This window comes from Myotis daubentonii, chromosome 10, assembly GCF_963259705.1.
Source record: "Myotis daubentonii chromosome 10, mMyoDau2.1, whole genome shotgun sequence".
Taxonomy (NCBI): Eukaryota; Metazoa; Chordata; class Mammalia; order Chiroptera; family Vespertilionidae; genus Myotis; species Myotis daubentonii.
Window position 1 is genome coordinate 9134067 of NC_081849.1, and position 26343 is coordinate 9160409.

The following is a 26343-nucleotide window of genomic DNA, read 5'->3' on the forward strand; positions in this document are numbered from 1 at the left end:
CAAAATTCAACATCTATTTATGATTAAAACTCTCAACAAAATGGAAATGGAGGGAACATATCTCAACATAATAAAGATCATATATGATAAACTCACAGGTAGAATAACCTCAATGGTAAAAAGCTCAAAGTTTCCCCTCTAAAATCAGGAATAAGATAAGAATGCCTATTCATATCACTTCTGTTCAACATACTACTGAAATTCCTAGCCACAGCAATCAGACAAGAAAGTAAAATAAAAGACATTCAAAGTGGACAGGAAGAGGTAAAACAGTCACTATTCACAGATGACATGATTTATGTAGAAAACCCAGTGTCAACCAAAAAACTATCTCAGTAAATGAATTCAGTAAAGTTGCTGCATACAACATTAATATACAGATATCAGTGGCATTTCTATACATCCATAATGTATAGAAAGAAAAATTAAGAAAACAAATCCCTTTACAATTGCATTAAAAAAAAAAAAAAAGCCTAGGAATAAGTTTAACCAAGGAGGCAAAAGACCTAGACTCTGAAAACTGTAAGATGCTGAAGAAAGAAAATGAAGACAACCCAAATGGTAGAATATACCATGCTTGTGGAATGGAAGAATTAATATCATTCAAACATCCTTATTACCCAGCAATCTACAGATTCAATGAACAAATAACCCTAAAATTTATATGGAACCACAAAAGCACTCTCCTGATTTCAAGCTGACTACAGAACAGTATGCTACTGGCACAATGAAACAAAATAGAAAGCCCAGAAATTAACTCACACTTACAGGTAAACTAGGGGCCCGGTGCACGAAATTCGTGCACTGGGTGGGGGGGGGGAGGGGGGGAGTGTCCCTCAGCCCAGCCTGCCCCCTCTCACATACTGGGAGCCCTCAGGCGTTGACCCCCATCACCCTCCAATTGCAGGATCGGCCCCTTGCCCAGGCCTGACGCCTCTGGCCTAGGCGGCCGGCCCGGGCAGCGGGGACCTGCAGTGGCAGCGGGGGGCGCCGCGATCGCGCGGGCTCCGCCCCTGCCCCTGCCCCTGCAGGACGTGGCTGAGGCGTCAGGCTCGGGCAGCGGGGACCCACAGCTGCAGCGGCCCCGCGATCGTGGGCTTTGCTTTAGGCCCAGGCAAGGGATCCCTAGCTCCTGGGACTGCCAGCTTCGACCGTGCCCAGCTCCCATCGCTGGCTCCACCCCTACTTCCTGCTATCACTGGCCAGGGCGGAAAAGGCACCTGATTCTCTGATCATGGCTGGGGGGCAGGGCAAAGGCAGCCCTGGGGCCGCCTTTGCCCTGCCCCCCAGCTCTTAGCTCCCCCCTGGGTTTCTGATCACTGTCAGTGGCAGGGGGCTTCTTCCTGCTTTCCCTTTCGCCTCCCTGCATTGTGCCTACATATGCAAATTAACCGCCATCTTGTTGGCAGTTAACTGCCAATCTTAGTTGGCAGTTAATTTGCATATAGCCCTGATTAGCCAATGAAAAGGGTAGCGTCGTACGCCAATTACCATTTTTCTCTTTTATTAGTGTAGATTAGCACAACACAAAAGGCAGCATTATACAGTTGGGAAAAGAGAGTCTCTTGAATAAATGGTGTTGGCGAAACTGTACAGATTCATGTAAAAAAAGCTGGACCATTTTCTTATACTGTGTACAAAAATAAACTCAAAATAAAGACTTAAAGGTAATATGTGAAACCATTAAACTCCTAGAAGAAAACATAGGTAGTAAACTCTTTGAGAAGGAAGGAAGAGGTAGGAGAACTTTTGCTAGAGTTTCCCACATTATCCTCCATCATAACTACCACCACCACCACCACCATCACCATCACCATCCTGATAGTCCCTAGCATTTGGCAAGTAAAGTGAGGAAGATATAATAGGGGCAACGCCCACCATGCTTACATCATTTGGTTGAATCCCACAGGCTCCCTTATCTAGCCTACACTGACTAAAAAGCACCATACCCAGATAAATCTCCACGTCTCCCTTCAAATATTCAGATCTAGAAATCATTCTGCAGCAATTAACTAGTGCAAAGCAGAAATAACCTTCCTTTATGCCCTACATCCCAACCTGAGCATTTGTCACTGTAATAATCATTTGTTTATATGCCTGTCTACTCCCCATCCTATTAGAGACTGTGTCTTCTTTAAGAACAGAGGCATTTCTTAGTCATCTTGAGGTCACACAGTATAGTACATGACATACAGCTCATTCAATAAATGTCCCATGAATGGAAGACTGGATTTATTAATACTGTAGATATAAACTTCGAACACACAGTTTAAATGTCTTTGGTAACATTCTGTGGACAGCAAATATATTGGGTTATTTTTTAAATAAATAAATATCTTTTTATTGATTTCAGAGAGTAAGGGAGAGGGAGAGAGGAAGAGTGAGATAGAAACATCAATGATGAGAGAGAATCATGGATCAGCTGCCTCCTGCAGGCCCCCTACTGAGGATTGAGACTGTAACCCTGGCATGTGCCCTTGACTGGAATTGAACCTGGAGCCCTTCAGTTCCCAGGCCAACACTCTATCCATGGCTAGGGCGACAGAAAATGTATTGTAAAAACTTTTTTCTTTCTTTCTTAGGAGAGCCTTTAATTTGTATGTAAGTACCTGATATGTCACTACACCACCTTTTATATAAAATCTTAGAGAAATGGCTATGTAAAAGAAATGTGCTGTAGTGAGGAGACCAGTAGACTACATAGAAGCTATGTAAACTGGTTCTGGCTATTACCAGTGACTCTGGATAAAAGTCTTCTCTGGCTTTCAGTTTCCTCATGTATAAAAAAAAAAGAACTGTCAGGCCAGTGTGGCCCAGTGGTTGAGTGTCGACCTATGAACCAGGAGGTCACAGTTCGATTCCTGGTCAGGGTACATGCCCTGGTTTTGGGCTCTATCCCCCATAAGGGGCGTGCAGGAGGCAGCCGATCAATGATTCTGTTTCATCATTGATGTTCCTATCTTTCTCTCCCTCTCCCTTCCTCTCTGAAATCAATACTATACATACGTACACATACACATACACACACACACACACACACACACACACACAATTTTTAATGAAAGAATTAAGGTACAATCTCTAAACACCTTTCAAATGTTAATATTCTAAAAAATATTTAATCTTTGAGTACTTCATTCATTAATGAACAGGCAAAGGTGAGAGGCATGTCACATGTTGAGCATGCCTAACATTTTGGTGCCTCTTTGCTAGCGATCAAACTAAATTATCCTATCAATGTTCATTTAGTACTTCAATTCCATGAACAAAATTGATTAAGTGCCATAAAAAAGAATCTCCTTTTGAAATCAGGAACTTGACCTTTCAATTCTAATAATTCAACACTTGAAGAAAACATTTAATCACACATCACAGGCACTGACATAATAAACAAACTATAAGCTTACCTGCCAGGAAACTGCTCCCAAAACAGCTGTTGCAAGAAGACTAAAAAAAACTAACTGCTCTGAAATTAAGCAAAAATGGCGCATCCCTTTGGATGCCATGATTCTATCAAGGCTGTTGTTATCTACTCTGTGGGTAAAATATACTTTATGGCAGTCATTTAATTTGGTATGAAATCCCCAAAGAGTTAAAAGAAATATAATATGACAAAACAACCAGAAAATTCCAAAAATGGAAAAACCTGGTATTACAAAATACCAGAGATGAGTGTCTCTAAGTTTAAATGCTGAAAGAATAAAAAATGTAAGTTCAATCATTCCAGTGAAAACAACTGAAAGTCTTCTGCAAATTCTTCCACGGTACAAAAAGGGTTTCCACCTCTCAGTCACTGAAAGTCCACTAAAATAAATGTCAAGGAAAGGATCAGTTATCAGGCAAATAAAAAAACATGCAAAAGCAACTGGATTTTTGGGAGTATCCAATGAGGAGAAAAATAATAAGACTACAAAAATAACTAAGTTTAAAATAGCTAGAAAAGACTTCATTCTTAGGTCAATAATCAGCATGGCCAAAGCTACAACCAGTAAAATGACACTGAGAGACTTTTCCACCAACATAATTGTGCTGGCAATGGCAAATCCAACAAGTTCCAGAAATTCAACTGTGGTTAGTAAAGTGGGCCGATGATGGACATAACCAGAAATTCTCTCCACCAAAGCACATAATATCCTTAATATTATAGAAGTTAGAAGCAAATATTTGGTTGATTCTTCTTTCACATCATTTTTAAAAAATGAATTATCAAGAAAGCATAGGAGGCCAAGCAAGAATCCAAACCACAGATTGGAGAGACTTAAACTTGCTACTTCCATTGAAAAATAATAATAGAGGATGCTGGCAATTCCAAGAACAAAAAGACCAAGAATAAAAATGACCAAAAGTAGGTTATTTGCTGTTTTTTCCCATCTTACATAAAGACCTAAACATATAGCAACCAGTAAATTGATTCTGGCTAAATAGCCAAGATAACGCACTGAAGAATGCATGTTCACTTCTCTGTTTACTTCTTCCAGTCTTGTCATTGCTAAATAGAGGCAATGACTAAAGCAATAACGCAGTGATTTACACATGTAACTTGGCAATTTTGGCTTTCGCCCACGTTACAAAAATTAACTGCTTATATTTCATTCAGCAAATCCCATGCATCTGTAACTTCTATTTCAGCATTTTCTCTGGTCGAATTTTTGTCTAGTGATCTAAAAAGAAGAAAAAATATTTCAATGTTACTTTTATATAATTTATCTTTCACATGTAGCTTCTTCATTAAAAATAATAAGTGAGAAATAAAGTTTATTCTGAAACCCAGTTTAAAACGTGACTTGCAAGTATCTTAATGGTAACTGTCTCTGGCTGAAAAATTCAGCAGTTTATCCAAACCCAAAAGGCTGTGCTCTCCACTCATCATATACTAAGATTGTATGACTAAATGAATATCAATGAAACTTTTTCCAGAAGTGGTGAGAAATTTGCCTAGTTAATTCTTATCCAATATCTCTTTTTTTCAACAACATGCAAATGTAAGACGTTCAGCTTAGCTTAGATTGTAGCAGGTGGGTTTGGCACAATGAAAAGCTACTCAGATCTTAAATAGAATGAGGGACTTCATCATTACCTCTAATTTGGAAAGTTCCAGTATCCAATAACAGCAGTCATTACTACCTGCCTAAAACCCTCTACATATTTTTACAAGGCAGTTCTAAAATGCTATAAAATCTTAATCTTTACATTGTTTAATAAACTTTCTAGAAGCAAAGTTTATTAAAGTTATTCAGTCCCAAAAGGTGACCCATAATTCTCCTTATACATTTACCTCTACTACATTACTATGATTATCAAACCTACTTTTCAAATCTAAGTATTATCTCTGTAGCAAACCAATTCCTGACCTTTCTAGTCAAAATTGAAAAGTTGGAATGTTGTATTTACTGTAGAGTAAATTAAGAAATTAATTTTACTTTAAAAAAAATTATCATGGGGGCTGGAAGGGCAATGGGGGGTAAGGACACATATGTAATACCTTAATCCAGGGGTCCTCAAACTACAGCCCGCGGGCCACATGTGGCCCGCCGAAAACATTTATCCAGCCCGCCGGGTGTTTTTGCCGCCGCTGTGTGCATAGAATTTGTTCATAGTTTTTTTTTAAACGATAGTCCAGCCCTCCAACGATCTGAGGGACAGTGAACTGGCCCCCTGTTTAAAAAGTTTGAGGACCCCTGCTAATCAATAAAGAAAGAACAAAAAGTTATCATAAGGATTATTTGTTGACAGGCCAGACAATTATTTCAACTTTAAGTGCCATACAAGATGCACTTAAAACTTGACAGTGGTCACAAAATGGTTTAACTAGGGAATTCTTCAATTTTTCTAGTACTGTTTCAGAAGAACTGATGCATTGGCTCATGGCCACACTGAATATCCACAGAGAACTCAACCAGATAAAAACTCAAAAAGTAACTAGTTTGTGATCAGCTTATTTGTAGTTTCTTTCTTTCTTTTCTTTTTGTGTTTTTGTTTATTTTGGAGAGAGAGAGAGGAAGGGAAAGGGAGAGAGAAACATCTGTCAGAGCAAACATGGGTTGGCTGCCTCCCATATGCCCCACAATGGGGATCCAGCCGAACCAGCAACCCCTCAGTGCATGGGACAACACCCAACCGAGTCACACCGCCAGGACTTACTTATACTTTCCTTCTTAAAAGCAGGACACTAAAAACAGACCCAACAGAAACATGAGATAACCTGGAATGAACCCTTAATTATCCATCTGACTGGAGAAGAATGTCATTGAGTGAGCACCTCAGGGTGTCTGGGAGTATTATTACCAACGAATTCATGCACCAGTGGGGTCCCTTGGCCTGGCCTGCGGGATTGGGCCGAAACCGGCTTTCCAACATCCCCTGAGGGGTCCCTGATTGTGAGGGCGCAGGCCAGGCAGAGGGACCCCATCGGTGCACTTTCGGACCAGGGAGGGACACGGGAGGTTGGCCAGCCAGGAAGGGACCAGGGGAGGGCTCCAGGGCGTGTCCAGCCCATCTCAATCAGTCCTGATTGGCTGAACCCCAGCAGCAAGCTAACCTACTGGTCGGAGCGTCTGCCCCCTGGTGGTCAGTGCACAGCATAGTGAGCGGCTGAGCGGCCTTAGCATATCATTAGCATATTACACTTTGATTAGTTGAATGGCCAACGGGTCGACTGGACACTTAGCATATTAGGCTTTTATTATATAGGATTTTACTTCTAGATGTTCAACAAGTAGATTTTTTACAGCTAAACTGATTTAATTAAATAAGTTGTAACTGATTTTCCTCAATTATATTTTCATTCAATAACTTCTTAAGATTCTATACACATTTACAGAAAATATCTTCCATTAGTAAATTTTGGTTTTATCTTTTATTTAAGTATGAGAAACTGATAAAATATAGACAGCATTGCACTTTTTAACATTATTTCTCTGTGTTATATAATCATTCACCAAATATATATCCTCAAAGGGTGGGTGGTACCGTCGGGACTCAGATGACTGAACATTGACTGCCAAAGGAAAAAAGATCGCACACTAGGCTGAATGGTTATCACTCAACCACAAGCATCCTTCCGTGGTTCCCTGGTCAAAACTCTCTCCCTTCTGTGCTTTTCCAAACCTCTCTTCCCCATCCTCAATCTCTGACTCCTGCTTCCCACTGCATTCTCACCAGATGACTTTGTCTCCAACAGAATAATCAGAAGGGATTTCACTTAAGTTTCCAACACCACAAACCCACCTCTACCTACATCTCCTAATACAAGAAGGGCGTCCCTTCCCTGTCTGAGGCTAAATCTCTGACATACTCTGTATCCCTTCCCCTCTGCCTCTTCCACAACTTCAGACTCTCCTTTCTTCAAACTCCCACTCTTCTCTTAGTCATCAGAACTTAAACATTTGCAAAGCTCTTTTCAGAAACACCAAAACAAAAACACACCCAGAAACAACAAACAAAACAACAATCCTCACTCATTCCCATCTCCTCTTCTAAATTCAATCTTCTGTACTTTCGACAATTAATATTTGATTGTTTCACTTTTCACATCACTAAACTGTGGGTTCCCACCCCACAATAAACTACTCTGCCAAGTACTAAAATGGCCAGTAAACTCCTAAATCTTTGGAGGAAAAGGAGCCACATACTAAACCTCACAAGCTCAGGGAAGGCCTGCATGGCGGCCTTACAGACTCAGAGACCTAAAGTAACCACAGAGGATGGCCTGAAATTAAAACTTTTTAACTAAAAGCAGTTCATAGTGGGGTAGTCAAGTCCTAGGCTGGAATCTTCCCCGACAAAGGTCAATTTTCACCTTAACTAACCCTGTCTACTGTCTTTTTGCATCTATGATAACATACCTTTGGAATCAAACTAATTTCCTTTTTGCGGACCCCTCAAAGCACAGAGTAGAGACCACCAACCCTCTTTTTTAAAAAAAATATATTTTATTGATTTTTTACAGAGGAAGGGAGAGGGATAGAGTTAGAAACATCGATGAGAGAGAAACATCGATCAGCTGCCTCCTGCACACCCCCCACTGGGGATGTGCCCGCAACCAAGGTACATGCCCTTGACCAGAATCGAACCCGGGACCCTTCAGTTTGCAGACCGACGCTCTATCCACTGAGCCAAACCGGTTAGGGCCAACCCTCTTATTGTTACTGAGTTAATTGTTGACTGTTAACTATCCTGTACCCCCCATGCAAAAGAATTATGTGTCTATCATTTTACTTTTCTTTTAAAAATATATTTTATTGATTTTTTACAGAGAGGAAGGGCGAGAGATAGAGAGTTAGAAACATCGATGAGAGAGAAACATCGATCAGCTGCCTCCTGCACACCCCCTTCTGGGGATGTGCCCACAACCAAGGTACATGCCCTTGACCGGAATCGAACCTGGGACCTTTCAGTCCGCAGGCCGACGCTCTATCCACTGAGCCAAACTGGTTTCGGCTATCATTTTACTTTTTATCCAATCCCAGAGGTTTCACCATTTTGCTTTCTCTTCTTTCCCTAATCTAACACCAACGGATTTCATGTAACCCACTTATGTCTTCTCTTTTGATTGTAATGTATAAAATAAGACGCAAGACTGCCATTTTCTGGAGCATCTTCTCAATCCGTTGAGATTTGCTTCCGAGCAATTGCCAACAATTTGGTTCAAATAAACTCACAAAAATTCCCTACAGGTTTTAATGTTTCTTACATTGACAAATTCAGTGGGTACTTTTCACTCATATGCTCCACATTCTTTGAACAACCTTTGATTCTATTGACTTCTCTCACCTTCTGAAACCTGTCCTTCCTTTAGCTTCCAAAGACCAGTCTCCAGATTTTCTTCCTTAATTGACCTCTGCTTCTCATCTCTCCTCAATCCTACCTTCAGACATTCAATCCCAAGCCTAGACTTTTCTCCTACTACATATTTTCTACGAGCAATCTCATCTATTTCCATATCTTCAAATATTATCTCCCCCTACGTAGACAAATATTAATCTACCTGATAGACTTAAAAGCATTAGCTCGATTCTGCATTAACAGAAGTAAAAATCGCGAAAACAGATAAATAAAGTACAGTACATCCATATAATGGAATACATGCAGCCACTATTATGGACTAAAATCAACATGGCAGAATACTGCTTTTAAGTGGCTAATTTACAAAAGTCTTTTCCCTAACCGGATAGTCTTCAAACGACAATTAGCCTGGATCAGAGAGTAAACAACAAAGCATTGCAATCCCTTCCAATTGGCCAGCCATCACTGGAGAATTCCTTGAGAGGCAGATAAAAATGGAGCACATGGGAAACCTGATGGGCCAGAGTCTGTTTTATGCTACTGGGAGCTTCCTCTCTCCTTGACCGCCCACACTGAATCCTTCCCACGTACTGACCACTCTTCTTCCTGCACACCTCTTACACCTTCCCACTGTCCAAGGTCACTGTCATCTCCTACTTGATCTGTATCCACTCTCACCCTTCTCTCCAAGATGTGTCCTTTTTTTAAAAAAAAAAAAAATACATTTTATTGATTTTTTACAGAGAGGAAGGGAGAGGGACAGAAAATTAGAAACATCGATCAGCTGCCTCTTGCACACCCCCTACTGGGGATGTGCCCGCAACTAAGGTACATGCCCCTGACAGGAATCGAACCTGGGGCCTTTCAGTCCGCAGGCTGACGCTCTATCCCCTGAGCCAAACCAGCCAGGGCAAGATGTGTCCTTTTTAAAACCAAAATTTGTCACATCACTCTGCTATGTAAAACCCTTCGATGGCTTCCCATCACCCTTAGTAATAAAGTCTCAACTCCTTAAAACACCTTATAAGGCTCTCTGCATTGGAAGTGAATAAATCTCCTGTCTTGTTGCAGAAGACCAAAGAAATCCCAAGCACGCTTCCTAGAGAAAAGGAGGGACGCCGTTTATTAACACCAGTGGACTCCGGGGATAATTTCCAAATCAGAGTGAAGAAACACCAGAGGGCTTCACGTTTTATAACCTTCTGGGGTCTTTGTCTTGCAGATATGGTTCCGCCCCCTTTCCTGGGCTGACAGGAAGGGCCCCAGGTATTGGGGGTCCCCAGGCCATATCCGATTATCTGGGGGGGGCAGTGCATTGTTTAGTTTTTATGGCCTGACACACCTTGCAAGACCAGTTTCCTCCTCATTGTGTGCATCCCCTTGAACTTTGTACTCTAGCCTTACTGATCTTCCCACTTTTCCAATGCTATTCCCTCTCCAGGTGCACTCCCTTCCCTCCTCCTAGCCCCAGGGCAGTCCTCGCCCCTGGCTTACCCCTCCTCCTTATGTCTCAGCCTAAATCATTTTCTTAGGAAGACTACCCCTGACGCAGGTGTAGGTCCCTATACATCCTCTAAAACAGGACGATGATAATGACCATCACCTGTCTGCATTACCCACGCCATCACAAAGTCTCTCAACACTTGTCGTCACTCCTATATGCCCAAGGTCTTGCACAAAGTCTGGAACCAAGTAGACATTGTTAAAAAAAAAAACAAAGACTAGCCCTAACCGGTGTGGCTCAGTGGATAGAGCGTCGGCCTGCAGACGGAAGGGTCCCGGGTTCGATTCCGGTCAAGGGCATGTACCTTGGTTGCGGGCACATCCCCAGTAGGGGGTGTGCAGGAGGCAGCTGATCGATGGTTCTAACTCTCTATCCCTCTCCCTTCCTCTCTGTTAAAAATCAATAAAATATATATTTTTTAAAAAGAAACAAAGACGAATCCAGAAATAACTATATTTAGCAACACTGCCAATTAGTTAGGGACCACTTACTACCCAGAGAAAATAAACACGACACCTGATAGCTCAACCACTAGTGGTAGAGCTAAGGCAGCGGTTCTCAACCTGCGGGCGGCGACCCCTTTGGTGGTGGAAGGACCCTAAGACCATCCTGCATCTCGGATATTTACATGACGATTCTTAACAGTAGCAACATTACAGTTATGAAGTGGCAACGAAAATCATTTTATGGTTGGGTCACAACATGAGGAACTGTATTTAAAGGGCCAGAAGTTTGAGAACCACTGAGCTAAGGGATTCCATGAATTTCTGGATGGTTTCTGGGCCCTACTCCAACCTTCACTCAATTCATTCAAATTCCTGTAAATCAGTGAATTCTCCCCCAAACCCTACCCTCGGGGAATGGCTCCCAGACACCCATCACTGGCGGCATCACTTCAGTCTAGGGGCGGGGCAAAGCTAAAGGAGCCGAGGGCAGCCAGGCTCCGGGCCCCTGAACTCACACAACTCTTCCCGGAAGGAGCGCGGCGCCCCGAGCAGGGACCGACCCGCAGCAACAGGCAGCGGCTGCGGTTCCCCAGCACCCGCCCCCTCCAGCGAGGCGAGGCCGGAGCCCCGGTCCTCCAGCGCCACTGCTCAGGGGAAGGCGACCAGGCCTAGGAGCCCCGCTGAGCGCGGGCGGAGGGACGGGGGGTGAGGGGGACCGCCTGCCCCCTCACCTCCCGCCGCCGCCGCCCTCACCCCGCGGGGAGCCGCTGGGCGGAGCCAGGGCTCCGGGCCCGGGTCCCGCTCGCCCCCTTCCCCTACCAGCCGGGCCGCGGCCGCCGGAGCGCCCTCCAGCCTCGGGGCCGGCTCCGCGGCCACACGGCACAGGGACGGCCCCCGGGCTGTGCTGCAACTCGGGAGGGGGCAGAGGAGGGCCGAGGGCCCGCGGCCGCACGCACGAGGGCCGGCCGGTCTCTCGGAAACTTACTCCGACGCCGGCCCGCCACAGCCGCCATGTTCCCGCCGCCGGAGCCGCCGCGCTACGGAGCGCCGCCCGGGTCAAACCGCGGCGCGTTCCTCCCGCGAGGCCCGGCCTCCTCGGCTCCGGCCCCGCCCCGCCCCGCGCGAGCATCCCCGCCGGGGGCGCAGCGGCACCTGCCATCGGGCCGCGGCCGAGGTCCGGGAGCGGGACGGCCACCGAGGGTCGCAGCCGTCGTGTCCGGCCGGCGGCCAGGCCACCTCCTCCGGCCGCTCAGACCCGGGAGCGGGACGGCCACGCCTCCCCTGAAAATACCGCAGCGGGCTGGCCGGGTGGCTCAGTGGTTGGAGCGCGGGCCCGCGCACCGTAGGGTTTCGGGTTGTATTCCTGGTCAAGGGCACCTGCTGGGTTGCAAGTTCGATTCCCCGCCTGGTGGCGCGGGCGCAGGAGGCATCCAATCGATGGGTCTCACATGCATGTCTCCCTCGCTCGCTCTCTCTTCCCCTCCCTCCCACTTCTACAATCAATGGTAAAACATCCTCTGGTGAGGATTAACAGAAAATAAAAAATACTGCAGGAGGCGATGCTGCTCTTTAATACCTTTGGAATAAAACCTGGCTGTGTCCATTGAGCGGCTAAAGCCCAAGCTCCTTAGGCTCCCCTTCAAAGCCCTTCTTGCCTCCTTTTCTAATCGAGACTCCCTTTATGTTTAGCTTTTTAAAATTCAATTTATTGGAGTGACATTGGCTAACAAAATTATGTAGGTTTCAGGTGTACAATTTTATAGTACACCGTCTGTATTCGGTACTGAGTGTTCGCCACCCGAATCAAGTCTCCCATCACCATTAATCCCCCGATTACCCTTTTACCTCTCCCCACCCAGCTTGATCATGATGTATTATTTTTTAATGCATTGTGTATTCACTTTGCTCGTGTTTAGTTTAAGATTTTTGCATCTGTATTCATCAGAGACATTGGGGTGTAGCTTTATTATTTTTGTGTGTGTATGGTGTTCTTGCCAGCTTTTGGTATCAGAGTTATATTCACCTCAAAAAATGAGGAAATATTGCCTTTTCATCAGCTTTTTGGAAGAGATTGATTAGGATAGGTTTCAAATCTGGTCTGAATGTTTGGCAGAATTTAACGGGGAAGCCGTCTGGTCCTGGACTTCTATATTTCGGGGGGTTTTTGATGGTTGTTTCCACCTCCTCACTGCTAATCAGTCTATTTAGATTTCCCAATTCTACCCGATTCAGTCTAGGAAGATTATATACTCCTAGGAATTTATCCATTTCTTCTGGATTATTTAATTTGAAGGCATATAGTCTTTCATAGTATTCTAGTATGATTCTTTGTAAATCTGTGATGTGTGTGGTAATTTCTGCTCTTTCATTTCTGATTTTGTTTATATGGGTCTTTTTCTTTTTTCCAAAATAAGTCTAGGCAGAAATGTGTCATTTTTTTTAATCTTTTCAAAAAACCAGCTCTTGGTTGTATTAATTTTTTTAAAATTAAATATTTATTGTTGAAAGTATTACATATGTCCTTCTCTCCCCCTGCTCCCCCCCCCCCCCCCATTGACCTCTTCTAGCCCCCGAACACCCACCTCTGGCCTTCGCCACCCTATGGTCCATGTCCATGGGTTATGCATATATGTATACAAGTTCTTTGATTGATCTACTCCCACCCGCCCACCTTCCCGCCTTCCGAGAACCAACAGCCTGTTCCATGGTCCTGTGCCTCTGGTTCTATTTAATTCATTAGTTTACTTTGTTCATCAGATTCCACATATGAGTGAGAGCATGTGATACTTATCTTTCTCTGCCTGCCTTATTTTACTTAGCATAATCCTCTCCAGGTCCATCCCTGCCTGTAAAGCTAATGTCTGCTGGAGAAAGATGTCCTCCGCAGCGTGAGGGAATGACTCAGCACAGGAAACCAGGGTTGCTGCCCTCCGAGCTCCAAACCCAGAGCCCCTAAACCTGGCTTCTGCTCACACTGCTGCCCTCCCTCTGCCAGAGCCCAAGATGAGTGGCTGCATGTGAAATTTTGTGCGTTGGCCCTGTAAGAGGGTGCCTGCATTTCCAGCCATCTCTCCATGCTTTTCACAGCCCAAAGTTATATGGGCACCTTTCTCAGTTCTGGTGCTCTCTGCTGGGGCCCTAACTGGGGTTTAGACCCCAGAGTTCTCAGTGGGAACACCCCACAGCTGAGATATCCCTCCAGACCTTCAGCTGCTGACTGTGAAAGCCTGGCCAGCCTTTTCCTGTCTCCACATTTCCTTACCAGTCTCTACTTGGTCTCCACTTTCCATGTTTGGTTATGAGGATTCTCTCCAGCTAATATTCAGTTTATTACTAGTTTTTCTGTATTTTAGTTGTATTTCCAGTTTGGTCCTGGAAGAGTGTCAGTGTAGCTTCTACTTACTTCATCGTCATTTTTAAGCCTATATCTGAATTTTTTGTATTGTCTCATTGTTCTCTATTTCATTCAATAGTGCTCTCATTATTTCCTTTCTGCTGCTGAATTTGGATTGCTTTTGTTCTTTTCTTTCTAGTCTTAGATGTAATATTAGGTTGTTTATTTGGGATTTCTCTTGTTTCTTGAGATAGGCCTATAATGATATAAACTTTCCTCTTGTTACTGCTTTTGCAGCATCACAGAATTTCTGATATGTCATATTGTCATTCTCATTTGTCTCTATATATCTTTTGATCTCACCCTTTATTTCTTCTTTGACCCAGTCATTTTGAATGTTTGTGTGTGCTGGAGAAGAATGTCTGATCTGATGTTTTTGGATGAAAGACTCTCTAAATGTCAATTTTGTCTATTTGGTCTGTGTCCTTTAAGGCCAATATTTCTTAATTTTCTGTTTGGATGATGTTTCTAGAGCTGTCACTGAAGTATTAAGGTCCCCAACTATGGTTGTGTTTTGGTCTGTTTCTCCCACCATTAGTTCTGTGAGGAGTTGCTTTCCATATTTCGGTGCTCCCTGATTGGGTGCATATATATTGAGAAGTGTTATGTCTTCATGATGTAATGTCCCCTTTGTCATTATAAAATGTCCATCTTTATCTCTATTACCTTTGTTATCTTGAAATGTATTTTGTCACATATATGTATAACTACACCTGCCTTTTTCTGAGTTTTATTTGCTTGGAGAATCATTTTCCACTTTTTCACTTTGAATCTACTTTTGTCTTTGCAGCTTAGATATATCTCCTGAAGGCAGCATATGGTTAGGTTTTGTTTTGTTTTGATCCAGTCTGCTACTCTGTACCTTTATATTGGTGAATTCAGTCCAGGTGCATTTTTTTAAAATTTTATTGGTTTCACAGAGGAAGGGAGAGGGAGAGATAGATAGAAACATCAATGATGAGAGGATCATTGATCAGCTGCCTCCTGTGTGCCCCACACTGGGAATTGAGCCTGCAACCTGGGCTTGTGCCCGGACTAGGTGCAGTTTTAATATGCTGATGCATCGAAATGGGCATATAGGGGAGTTTTGGGTTATTCTTTGGTCTGTTTCACTGTTATCTTAGCTGTCTGGTTTCAATGGGGTTTTGTTATTTGTTACCAGACATTATCTGTCCTTGGGTTTAGCTGACACAAATGGCATTAATTGGGCCTTTGTTCTTTATTTTCCAGACCCGGGTGATTTAAGTTACATATCCTCTGATTAGGGAGGGGAGGTATAAACAATTTGCTTTCAAGTGACCTTGGTTGGGGAAGATAAGGTCTTGCAGTTCACAAGCTGGCTGCAAGCTGCTCAAACTGTTTGGCCTTGTGTAATTTTCTTGTCTCAGTTTCCCTATTCCACTGCCCAGGAATTTTCCTAGCTTCTTACTATCCTGCCACACAACTGTCTGCTAGATGTTTATACTTGAACACATCATCATCACTTCTAATTCAATTTGCTTTTAATGGACATTTACCCTTTTGTTATTTTAATTTGTACCACTGCACTGGAAACTCCCTTCTGTGTTGGAGAATTCCTGTGAGTCTGTTGGCTGAGACTGAAATGTGAAATATTTGCTTAGCCAATCATGCGCACCACTGAGAAGCTATTGACTCAAAAAAAGTGGGCACAGCAAGCTGTGCTCCCTGGGTAACTGCAGGTGGCTCCTGGGGCAGAGTGTGGATCTAGTGGTGGTGCCAGGCATCCAGTATTAGTGGTTCAGTGATTCAAGATGTCTGATCATGGTGACCGCAATCCCAGAGCCCTCTTCCATCATGTCTGTGGTCTGTTGATATTGTTTGTCATTGTTGACCATGCTTGTCCAAGCCTCAATGTCCAGAAGTCCTTTGAGCTACCCAATATCTTCTAATAAATTTCTTTCCTGCTTAAATCAGCCACAGAGGTTTTCTGTTCCTCAGCACTAATATTCCTCTTTCAAACAGTGCTTTTTCATCTTTCTCAAACATGAGCTTCTACCTTGTGATCTTGAAACCGTTTTTGATGCTTATCTTGTCAGTATACTTGAATTTTTTTTTAACTTTTCACTTACAATTGACACACAATATATAGTTTCAGTTGACATACAATATATAGTGATTATACTTTTATATTATTTACAGTGTGATCACCCTGTAAGTCCAGTACCAATCTCTTATCAGTCAACTTTAGAATACTCTAATGAACGGTGTCTGCGCTTGTGTTAACTTCAATCTGCACAGTCCAGGGTGAGTAATTAGCATCTGAAAGACACTAATCAGGAATCTTCACTATTAGTTGGATGCAGAAGTGCTTCCAATATCACTATGTAAATCTTCAGTAGAGGAATGTTAATTAGCACAAAGGATTAGAAATAATGTTTCATTCTGGAAATAACAGATATTCAAGATACGTGGCTAGAATATTGTACAGGCACTTTCATCCTTGTATAACTGTGGTATGAGACTTTGCTGACTCTACCAGACTGATACCCTTCAGAATGGCCCCTGGTGTCTAGACTGCTATTTAGTACTCTGTCACAAATATTGTTTGTGTAGTTTTTCTGTGCCTACTTATTGATAAATATTTATTTATGTAGTAGTATTAAATCTGAGACTGGCTTTCACTGTAGGACACTACAAGTAGCAAGGGAGGAGACATGTAGCTGTCATAAATTTTTTGTTGTTGAAGGCTACTAGTATTTACTAAAAGAACCTGATAATTGTGAAGGCCAGTGTTGTTCATTTTTATCCATCATATTTCATGCATTTTCTTTTAACTTCCATTGCCAGTACCCTAGTTGAGGTCCTAGTGCCTGTATTACTTCAGTTACCTACTAGTATATGCTAGTCATCTTGATGTCAGCCTCAACCCAGACCAGTGGTTGGCAAACTGCGGTTCGCGAGCCACATGCGGCTCTTTGGCCCCTTGAGTGTGGCCACTAAGTTTCAATCGCACTGTATGTGCGCACGCGCCCACACGTGGTATTTTGTTGAAGAGCCACACTCAAGGGGCCGCAGTTTGCCGACCACTGACCCAGACTAATGCATCACACTGGTCCCCTCACTAAACTCAGAGCACCACTCTGTGACACTTCTTGGATCGAAATCAATAACTTTTACAGGTTACAACAACCTTTTTTATCGTATGGCACACAGAAACTCATCATTTAATTTCTGTAACACACTGAAAAAAATATATTTTGCAGATCTGACAAAAATAGATATAATTTGGATTGACTTACAAAAAAATGGTAATTACCTACCTTTTTGTTCCAGAGGACTTTTTAAAAGATCAGGTGCCTGTACTTGTATATAAAGACTAGAGGCCCAGTGCACGGATTCGTGCACATTGAAAGGAAATTAATTAGAAGGTGGCCAGCGGGGTGGGGCTGGGCAAGATGGGCTGGACACATCCTGTAGCCAACCTCCCGCAATCCCTCCCGGTGCACCTGGGGCGGTGCCGGGGCTCGAAGGGTGTCTGCAGAGTGAGCAGGGTTCCCTTTGGCAGGTGGGGTCCCTTGGCCTGGCCTGTGGGGATTGGGCCGAAACCAGCAGTCTGACATCCCCCGAGGGGTCCTGAAGTGCGAGAGGGCACTCTGCAAAGTTGCTGTCGCTCAGCAGCTCCTGCATTGAGTTGTCTGCCCACTGGTGGTCAGTGCGCGTCATACCTAACCAGCTGGACGACCACTTAGCCTTTTATTTATATAGATTTCTGGTACCAAGAATTGATCAGACACAACTTTATTGTGTTAAGTATGCAACATGACCAATAAGATTTAACACTATTATATGACTTACAGGTCAATTTGCATATCACCCTTTTATTATATGCCTGGTGCATGGGTGGGGGCTGGCTGGTTTGCCCTAAGGGTGTCCTGGGTCAGGGTGGGGGTCCCACTGGGGTGCCTGGCCAGCCTGGGTGAGGGGTTGAGGGCCGTTTTCAGGTTGGCCACACTGCCTTCAGAGATGCGGGTCCTGCTGGGGTGCCTGGCCAGCCTGGGTGAGGGGCTGATGGCTGTTTGCAGGCTGGCCAAGACCCCCAGCAGTGACTCTCACCCCATGAGGGTGTAGCCAGCCTGGGTGAGGGGCTGGTAGCTGTTTGCAGGCTGGCCACAGCCCCTTCAGTGTAGGGGTCCCCACTGGGGTGCCTGGCAAGCCTGGGTGAGGGGCTGATGGCTGTTTGCAGGCTGGCCACAGCCCCCAGCCACCCAAGCTCCCAGTGGAGGCTGGCTGGAAGTAGGTATCTGGGATTTATTTAGCTTCTATAATTGTAACTTTGTTGCCTTTAGCGGAGGCCACAGCTGACCAGGGCAGGCGGGAAGCTTAGCTTCCTCCATTGCTGGGGCAACCAATCCTCCTGCTTGCTCCAGCTCCGTGGCTTCCAGCCACCATCTTGGTTGGGTTAATTTGCATATAGTCGCTCTGATTGGCTGGTGGGCATGGCTTGGGGGTGAAGCAAAGGTATGGTCAATTTGCATGTTTCTTTTATTAAATTAGATGGGAGCAGCTTCATGGAGAATGGTCAACAATGAGCGGGTACTTGGTAGTCACCACAGACAGGTAATGGGAGTCCACGTCCTTGCTGTAGGCACCTCAGCACAAAAGGCTGAACTGATAGCCCTCACAAGAGCCTTAGAATTATCCCAGGGAAAGATACTAACATCTACACTGACCCTAAATATGCTTTCATGGCCATCCATGCTCATGGAGCAACATGGGAAGAAAGAAGGCTCTTAACCTTGGGAAATAAATAAGTGCATCAAACATGCAAAAGAAATTTTAAAATTGCTAGAGGAAGTGAATCTACCAAATCAGATTGCCATAATGCACTGCCCAGGACATCAGAAGGGCAGCTCCCAAACAAGCCAGGGAAACCAAACTGCTGATAAAGCAGCAAGACAAGCCACCCGAGGGCCGCCACTTCTTGGGATTCTAATTCTCCACCTGAACTTGTCAGAGTTTAAACCTCATTGCACAGAATGAGGTAAGAAATGGCCCGTAAATGGGGAATCTCTAACAATGACCCTAATTCTCTATGGAAGTTCAACACCCATGGTGTGATCTTTCTCCTTGAAGCTCTAGTATATCTCATCCTCAAACACCTACATGAAGAGACCCATTGTGGAAGGGATGCTTTAATAGACCTCATTGGACCACATGTGAAGAGCCCTCACTTACAAAGGACTATTCAGCAGATTATACAAGCCTGTCAGATATGTGCCCAAAACAACCTGCCAAAAACAATCCTAAAACAAGAATGTGCTCCAACAGGAAAGGGAGTACAATATAAAGGGGTATGCCCGTGTGAGGACTAGCAATTTGACTTTACACAGATGCCTAAAACCACAGGAAACTTTACATTTTTATTAGTTTTTGTAGATACCTTTTCTAGATAGGAAGAGGCATACATATCCCAACAACACTGGAAGACAAGTGAGGTAACAAAAACCATTCAAAGAAATAACCCCTAGCCCCGCTGCGTGTGGCTCAGCAGTTGAGCATCGACCCAGGAACCAAGAGGTCACTGGTTTGATTCCCGGGTGGTGGGCTCAATCCTCAGTGTGGGGCATGCAGGAGGCAGCCGATCAATGATTCTCTCTTACCACTGTTGTTTCTCTCTCCCCTCTCTGAAATCAATAAAAATATATTTAGAAGCAAAAAAGAATCCCTAGATTTGGTCTTTCTTTCAACATTCAAAGTGACAATGGGCCATTGTTCACTTCAATAAATCTTCCAGAAGAAAGGATAGGAGAGGCACTACACACTCAATAAAAACTACATGCATCTTGGAGACCCCAATCTATAGGGAAGACTGAGAAAATGAACCAAATAATAAAGACAACCCTGGTGGAAATATGCCAGGGAACACATCTGAAATGGGATCAGGAACTGAAATGGGACCAGGAACTCTCTATTGCCTTGTTCTGAACTACGGAAGTGCCCTGAAGTGGGCTTAAATTAAGCCCTTTTGAAGGTTTATGGGAGATCCTTCCAATTTTCTGTTTTAGGAACACCTCCTTTAGATTTAAAACATGAATAGAAAATGTAAAAGCCGTATGTACATCATCTAGGGCAAACACTAACAATGTTGCGTAAGTTTGCTCATTGCAGGTCTATCTACCTGTCTGACGAGCCCTTATACCCATTCCAGCCGGGAGACCTAGTTTTACTAAAGACCTGCAAGTCTCAAGGTCCTGAGCAGCAGTTAGCCAAGCAATGGGCCAGTCTCTATGATGTCCTGCTGACAACACACTCTTCACTAAAGCCGACAGGATTCGAGCCTTGGATCCACCACACACAGATAAAGTGGGCACCACCTGAGGAGGACTCGATCTTGCTGCTGCTGTTGATATTGCAAAGCTGGACCTGCACTCCTGAAAGAGATTTAAAATTCCTCTTTCAGAAAGGGACAGTGCCTCCCAAAGCTAAGTGACAATGTTACTTTTTATTTTATTCTGCATTTCCCAGACAGTGGCTTCCTTGGAAAATTTATCCTGCTATTGGGTGTGCCACCCAAAGCCCTGCTCAGGATTAGATCATGGGGATCCTTTAGTTTATTCAGTTTCTGATTTTACTACAATTTCCCCTGCACTACTAGGCATGCCCCTCACTAAACACTTGTTTGCACAGTAGGTCTCACTCCGGAAGCCCATTAACAACACCAGCTCTCGAAATATGAAGCAGTCTACCAGCTTTGCTTGTTCAATAGTTCCATCCTCTAGACACCAGATATACCATCTTCCAAAGAGCCGTCCTCCCTCACATAAAGGCTTCCCTCCATTCTTTTTTTTTTCTTATTTTTATTTTTATTGCTTAAAGTATTACAAAGGGTATTACATATGTATCCATTTTATCCCCCCTTCCCTTCATTCTTGATCCACCTCTTCTTTCAGTAGATAGTAAGAATCTCTGGTTCTGGGGATAGGTAAGACTATACCCTTTGACAGCTGGAAGACACTACAGAAGATGAGACCTCCATTCATTTCCCCTTAGATAACAAGGGTCCAGAGTTTTGAAGGGGGTGAGTTGTTACCGCAGTCAGTCAGAGCACTAGAGAGTCTTCCTCCACTGGCCAAGATGGCACAGGGAGAGGTTTATACTGAGTATGCCAAGACCTAGAAATATGAATGGATAGGGCCCTGGATGAGCTGAAAGCTAGGAAGGGTCTCAAGCCTGCCAAAAGCTAACAAGGTAGTGGATAGGGGGAAAAAAAGGCCCTTCACTCCCTATCCCTATAAGAACAGAGGGCTTGAGCAGGAAGAGAAGATGGTCTTTGAGACAGGAGTTCACCATTCTCCCAGGTCCTGCAGTGTGGCTCTTGAATAAAACCTCTTTTCCTTTTGCACCAGCACCTGCCTCAAAAGTTTGGCTTTCCTTGCAGCAGGCAGCCAAACCTTCACTCTTTTGTTCAGCTGTATTCCTAAGGAGGTTATATGTAAGCCAAAACCTTAATAACAAACTAGCCATGCAAATCCAGTATAAAATAAAGACATTCTAGGCAGAGGGACTTGCTAGTGCAAAGGTGGGCACAGGCTTGTCCCTCCCCACCCTGGGATTTCAACATAGAAGCTGTAGGAGTGAGGATTGCTGTGGGAGAGTTAGGGAGTAACAACATCATTTACATTTGGCACTTCCATGAGGGATACCCATATTTAAGTAAAATGCATCCAGATTGGCTATGAAGAATGAGCCAAAAGGTCATGTGAACAGAATTCTTTGATATGTACCACAAATTGCTGCAATACAAGAATATGCTGTTATGCAATTTTAAAGTTTTTTTTTGTTATCTCATGTTAATGCTATTTTTTGTTACACTGTCAGCTCTGAAGAGCACAGTATTTATTCCTTACAGCACCTAGTCTAGTATAATAGCGTAGTAATTAATCCTCAATTAAAGAATCAAGCAAGACTAAAGAGATAGGTGTGGCATCCTACCACTTATTCTGTAGCTCCTCATTCCAATTGGCACCATTCTCTATGCCAACAGGGTCCCTCCTATCTTGGTAATCCTTCTGGTAACACAGCTCCAGATCATCACCTTTCCTCTCCATAAAAATGTTATCTTATTACTTTAAAATCCCCGGGTCCCCACTGTTTTCACAGCAGCCTGTACTCTGGTACTCTGATCTGTGCTAGTGCTTCAATGGTGTTAGAAAACATAGAGCTCCTATTATAGTCTGTTTCCTAAGTATCTTTCTTGCAGGCAGTCTCCAGGGATTTGGCCTACTTACTTCTCTTCTTCCCAGCAATCACCCATCTACCTTATTTCCGGGGAATGTTTCATCCATGTCTGGCTTTGGGAAATAAGTTATCTTTTGGATTCTTAGTGAAAAGGCCTGTGGCATTTTAGAAACTATGATTGTTACTTGCTGACTTCCAAAAGTATCTCTGATGTAAATAACTTTCAAGGAAAGTGGAGTATGATATAGTTGACATACAGTGACTAGATAAACATAGCTAGAAAATTCTAAGTCATTCAAGTTCTAAATTGCCTCCCCATTTTGAAACCACTTAACGAGATAGGTCAAAACACACAAAACGTTCAGGTTACAAGTAATGGACAATGTATATTAGAAAATTAAAAAATTGTAATAAATGTGCATTGTTCACAAAATGTGAAAAAATACAACAAACACTTTCAGGTATGCCACCTCTTACCACTTGGCAACTATGATATAAACCAACTGATCCTAAAGAATCCAACCAAAGGATCATTTGTTTTTGAAACACCAAATTATTTTGGAGAATCCAACTGTGAATGCATCAGGAGGACCCTTACTTCTTTATATCCAAATGAAATCATTCTCAAGAGTATCCATATTAATACAGTATTAGAAGGCTCTATTGACTTTTCTTGATATTACACATATAATCTGGCACCAAGCCACATGACTATTTATATTTTAACCCTTATATATTGAATTGGCTTTGATAGAATATGTGTTCGTTTAAATCCTTACTAACCTAATTTGAATATGCTGAATTTACAGTAACAAATGGTATTTATAAATTCAAAGAAACTTATAGTAAGTGGGAGTACAGGTTTTATAAAGAGATTTTTCTGTAAACTACTACTTAAAATACAACATGCACACTTCAGAGCATGAGCAGAATCAACATCTGTAAAAAAATCAGAAGTATTTATAGCACCAACATTTAGCTATAATACAAATGCTGACTCCAAGGTAGCACCTACACCAGGATCTCAAAAGCACTGTTTTCATTTACTTTCAAAGCACTTTTATTGGTATATTTTTTTCTTTGCCCTTAAGATAGTATTTAGTCAAATCAAAGAAAACAATATGGTAAAAGAAGTATTACTAAAACACATGTTTTTTTTTCTTTCTTTTAGGGGAGCTATAAGACTTGACCTGCAGTGCTTAACTGGAAAGAAAAGTTAATCTTTATTTAAAGAATCTATTAAAAGCTATTGAAAGTAAAGGAAAAATTTCAAGTTACTTATTGCATATTTGAACAACCAATATTTATTGCATGTAGTTAACTGACTCTTTTAGGTTAATTACAATCTTATTACTTTCATTAATTCAGAATGTGAAATTTAATTTGAAATATCAGGTACACACATTCAACCATTTATATCTTAAAAATACACTTTGTACTTCTAAATAAAGTTTGACATTCAAAATTAACTACAGCAATTCACAATAAGCACAAAAACATCAGTTTTACCAGAGTGAAGAAGTGCAGTTTATGAAATTTAGGATCAACTATTGAAAATACAAGTTTTCTTTAAACACACACACACACACACACACACACACACACACACACACACACATGTACATTAACATGAAATCTGAAACTGATATTTCAGTGCAAAAACCTCAGTATGAGGTAATTTTAATGTAAAAACCACTTGAAAAAAAATCCACACAGTGGCACTCTTAAAAATGATAATTTACATGACAATTTCTGGCTGATAAGACAACACAGACTAAATATTCTTAGCTATTTAAACTAAATCTTGTCTTGTTTGGACATATATTTCTCCTTAACCATTTGCTTCTGATTCAGAAACACAGAAAGATTTACCAATGTGGAAAGGGAAAACTTCCACAGCCAATGAATGATTTATATTTTCAAAGAAAAGTTTCAGTTAGCATTTATATAGAAATAAGAATACCAAAAGCTCAAAACCATTTTATGAGACTACCAGCAGAGATTACTTTTAATTTTTTTCTATATAATTTCAGACTTGTAGTGCAGTATACCTCCTTAGTGGAAAGGTGAGGACCCCTTATGAAAAGTTAGTCTAGATAAAACATAAGCTCTCTTACAAGTGCAAACCCTTTCACAAAGGTGTTTTAGGTCAATATTGAGTATTATACTGTTCCTTACTTAAATAGGATAATTTGTAAATGAACTCTACATTTAAAAAAACAAAAGTGAACTTGCACAGTTAAATATATTTAACACCAAGGCTCAAAACAACAAGTTATGAAAACTCTACTTTGGCAATGGTGGTTTTTGTACTGTGCTAATCAAATTACAATACACACTTAGGGGGAACTCTCTCCCCCAGTATCTGATGTTGCCAAATGTGCAAGAACAAGGACAAAAATTACCATCAATTCCAAGAAGTTCAGGAAATATTGGATCACCAGATAAAACTGAAAAGAAAATGGCTTTCTGTAACAGATAGCAATTTCGTTAGAAAAAAGAACAAGTGCATCACAAAACAGCTAAATCCATCTATTTCTGTGATACATTTAACTGGTTAACCATCAAAGTGCAATCTACAGTTTTCTACATATCCCAAAGTTTCTCACTGCAATGGTTTAAAGTCAACATTGAAAGGATGAAAAAATACATAGCAAATTATGCTTCACTTTTCACAATAATACTAAGGAAAAAGGTATCTTTCTATGATATCTGAGTGCTAAATGCTAATGTAATAGTGGTTTCTGCTATGACAAGAGTCACACTCTGCATGAAACTTTAAGATTTCTATATAAGAATAAATTTTAAAATCCAAAAGTAGAAAAAAATAGCAAACTCTGTCAACCTTTGCATTTCTCCTTTGCAAACCAGGTTTTAAGTACTGAGTTCATGCTAGTATTTCCGATTAGTGTAGGCAATTTAGGAGTCTGGAATGAAAGGTTTTCTGTTTATGTATTAGCTTAAAAGCAATATGGGATCTTCTAGCTCATAGAAAGGAATGGAGCTGGCTTGACTTTCTCCAGAATCTGAGTCATATGGAGCATCAGGGAGCTCTGTAAAACCATATGCCAGTTGTTCATCTTCTATGTCTGATCGAACATAGCAGGAAGTGTTAGAATAGTCCTCATCTTCTATACTGTTGAAATCTTGAGGAATATATAACATCCCAGGGTAGTTTCTACTTACCAAGTCACTTGTAGTTTTTAGGGATATTTTTCTAAATGCCATCAGATGCATATGTGAAAATTTTGAATACTTAAAACGTTTAAAGCCCAGGGACTCTATAGCAATCTTCCAGCTTTTCATCATCATAGCATGACGATTCTGATGGGAGGAATCAGGTGTGATGATAAGCAATAAACCATTTAACATTAACAGTTCATGGGCTTTCTTGCAGCAAATCCATCTCTGGTAAGGTGATGGAAAATAAGAAAGAAGGAGAGAGAAAACAACCACATGGAAAAGTTCTCCAGGAAGAGAATCAATAGGGTTTTTCAGCTGCTTCAAAAAGGCATCTATAGCATCCTGTGCAAGCTGGAGTGGCTGCTGAAGCTGCAAGTTCAGGAAGTCACATTTATATACACTCTGCAGAAGTGGAAAAACAAGGCACATTAGAATTCCAAAATTACTTCCACCTTATTACAGAGTTTATACCAAACTATTTCAAAGCATTTCTATATAATTCAAACTTTAATTATGTACCTTTCCCTTCTAAATTATTCCATTTGCACAAAGTTATTCAATCAAAACTTTTAGTCAAAGAAATCAGAGTAATTCATTCTAGATAATTCCTAGTTCCCATTTAAAAACATGTAATTTGAAATCAGAAATATTTTTGAGATACACATCTTTAAAAAATAAGGGCTTATTTGAAATTTAATTGAGGTAAGATTTAATAGAAATGTTTTCTTCTTTTATGTTAAGTACTTTTTTACTTTTCAATTACAGTTGACATACATTATTATATTAGTTTCAGGTATACAACACAGTGATTAGACATTACATAATTTGTTAAA

General features: G+C 42.1%; 2 protein-coding genes across 6 annotated transcripts in view; both read right to left on the reverse strand.

Annotated features, from left to right (window-relative positions):
* Positions 1-11969, reverse strand: part of TMEM168 (transmembrane protein 168) — a 31431-nt gene extending 19462 nt beyond the window's left edge. Inside the window, exons 1-4 of one of the 4 annotated variants that reach the window (XM_059711538.1) lie at positions 11720-11962; positions 10382-10466; positions 4440-4661; positions 3408-3804 (exon numbers count right to left, since the gene is read on the reverse strand). In XM_059711538.1, the coding sequence (XP_059567521.1) occupies positions 3408-3722 (315 nt within the window). In that variant the 5' untranslated portion in view covers positions 3723-3804; positions 4440-4661; positions 10382-10466; positions 11720-11962. Of the gene's footprint in view, positions 1-3407; positions 4662-10381; positions 10467-11719 lie in introns of those variants that run through there. The other 3 variants (XM_059711536.1, XM_059711537.1, XM_059711539.1) reach the window with 3 other exon arrangements.
* Positions 11970-23975: 12006 nt separating this feature from the next.
* BMT2 (base methyltransferase of 25S rRNA 2 homolog) overlaps positions 23976-26343 on the reverse strand; it is a 130811-nt gene continuing 128443 nt past the window's right edge. For both annotated transcript variants that reach the window (XM_059711567.1, XM_059711566.1), the window contains one exon: positions 23976-25912. In XM_059711567.1, the coding sequence (XP_059567550.1) occupies positions 25283-25912 (630 nt within the window). In that variant the 3' untranslated portion in view covers positions 23976-25282. The remainder of the gene's footprint in view (positions 25913-26343) is intronic.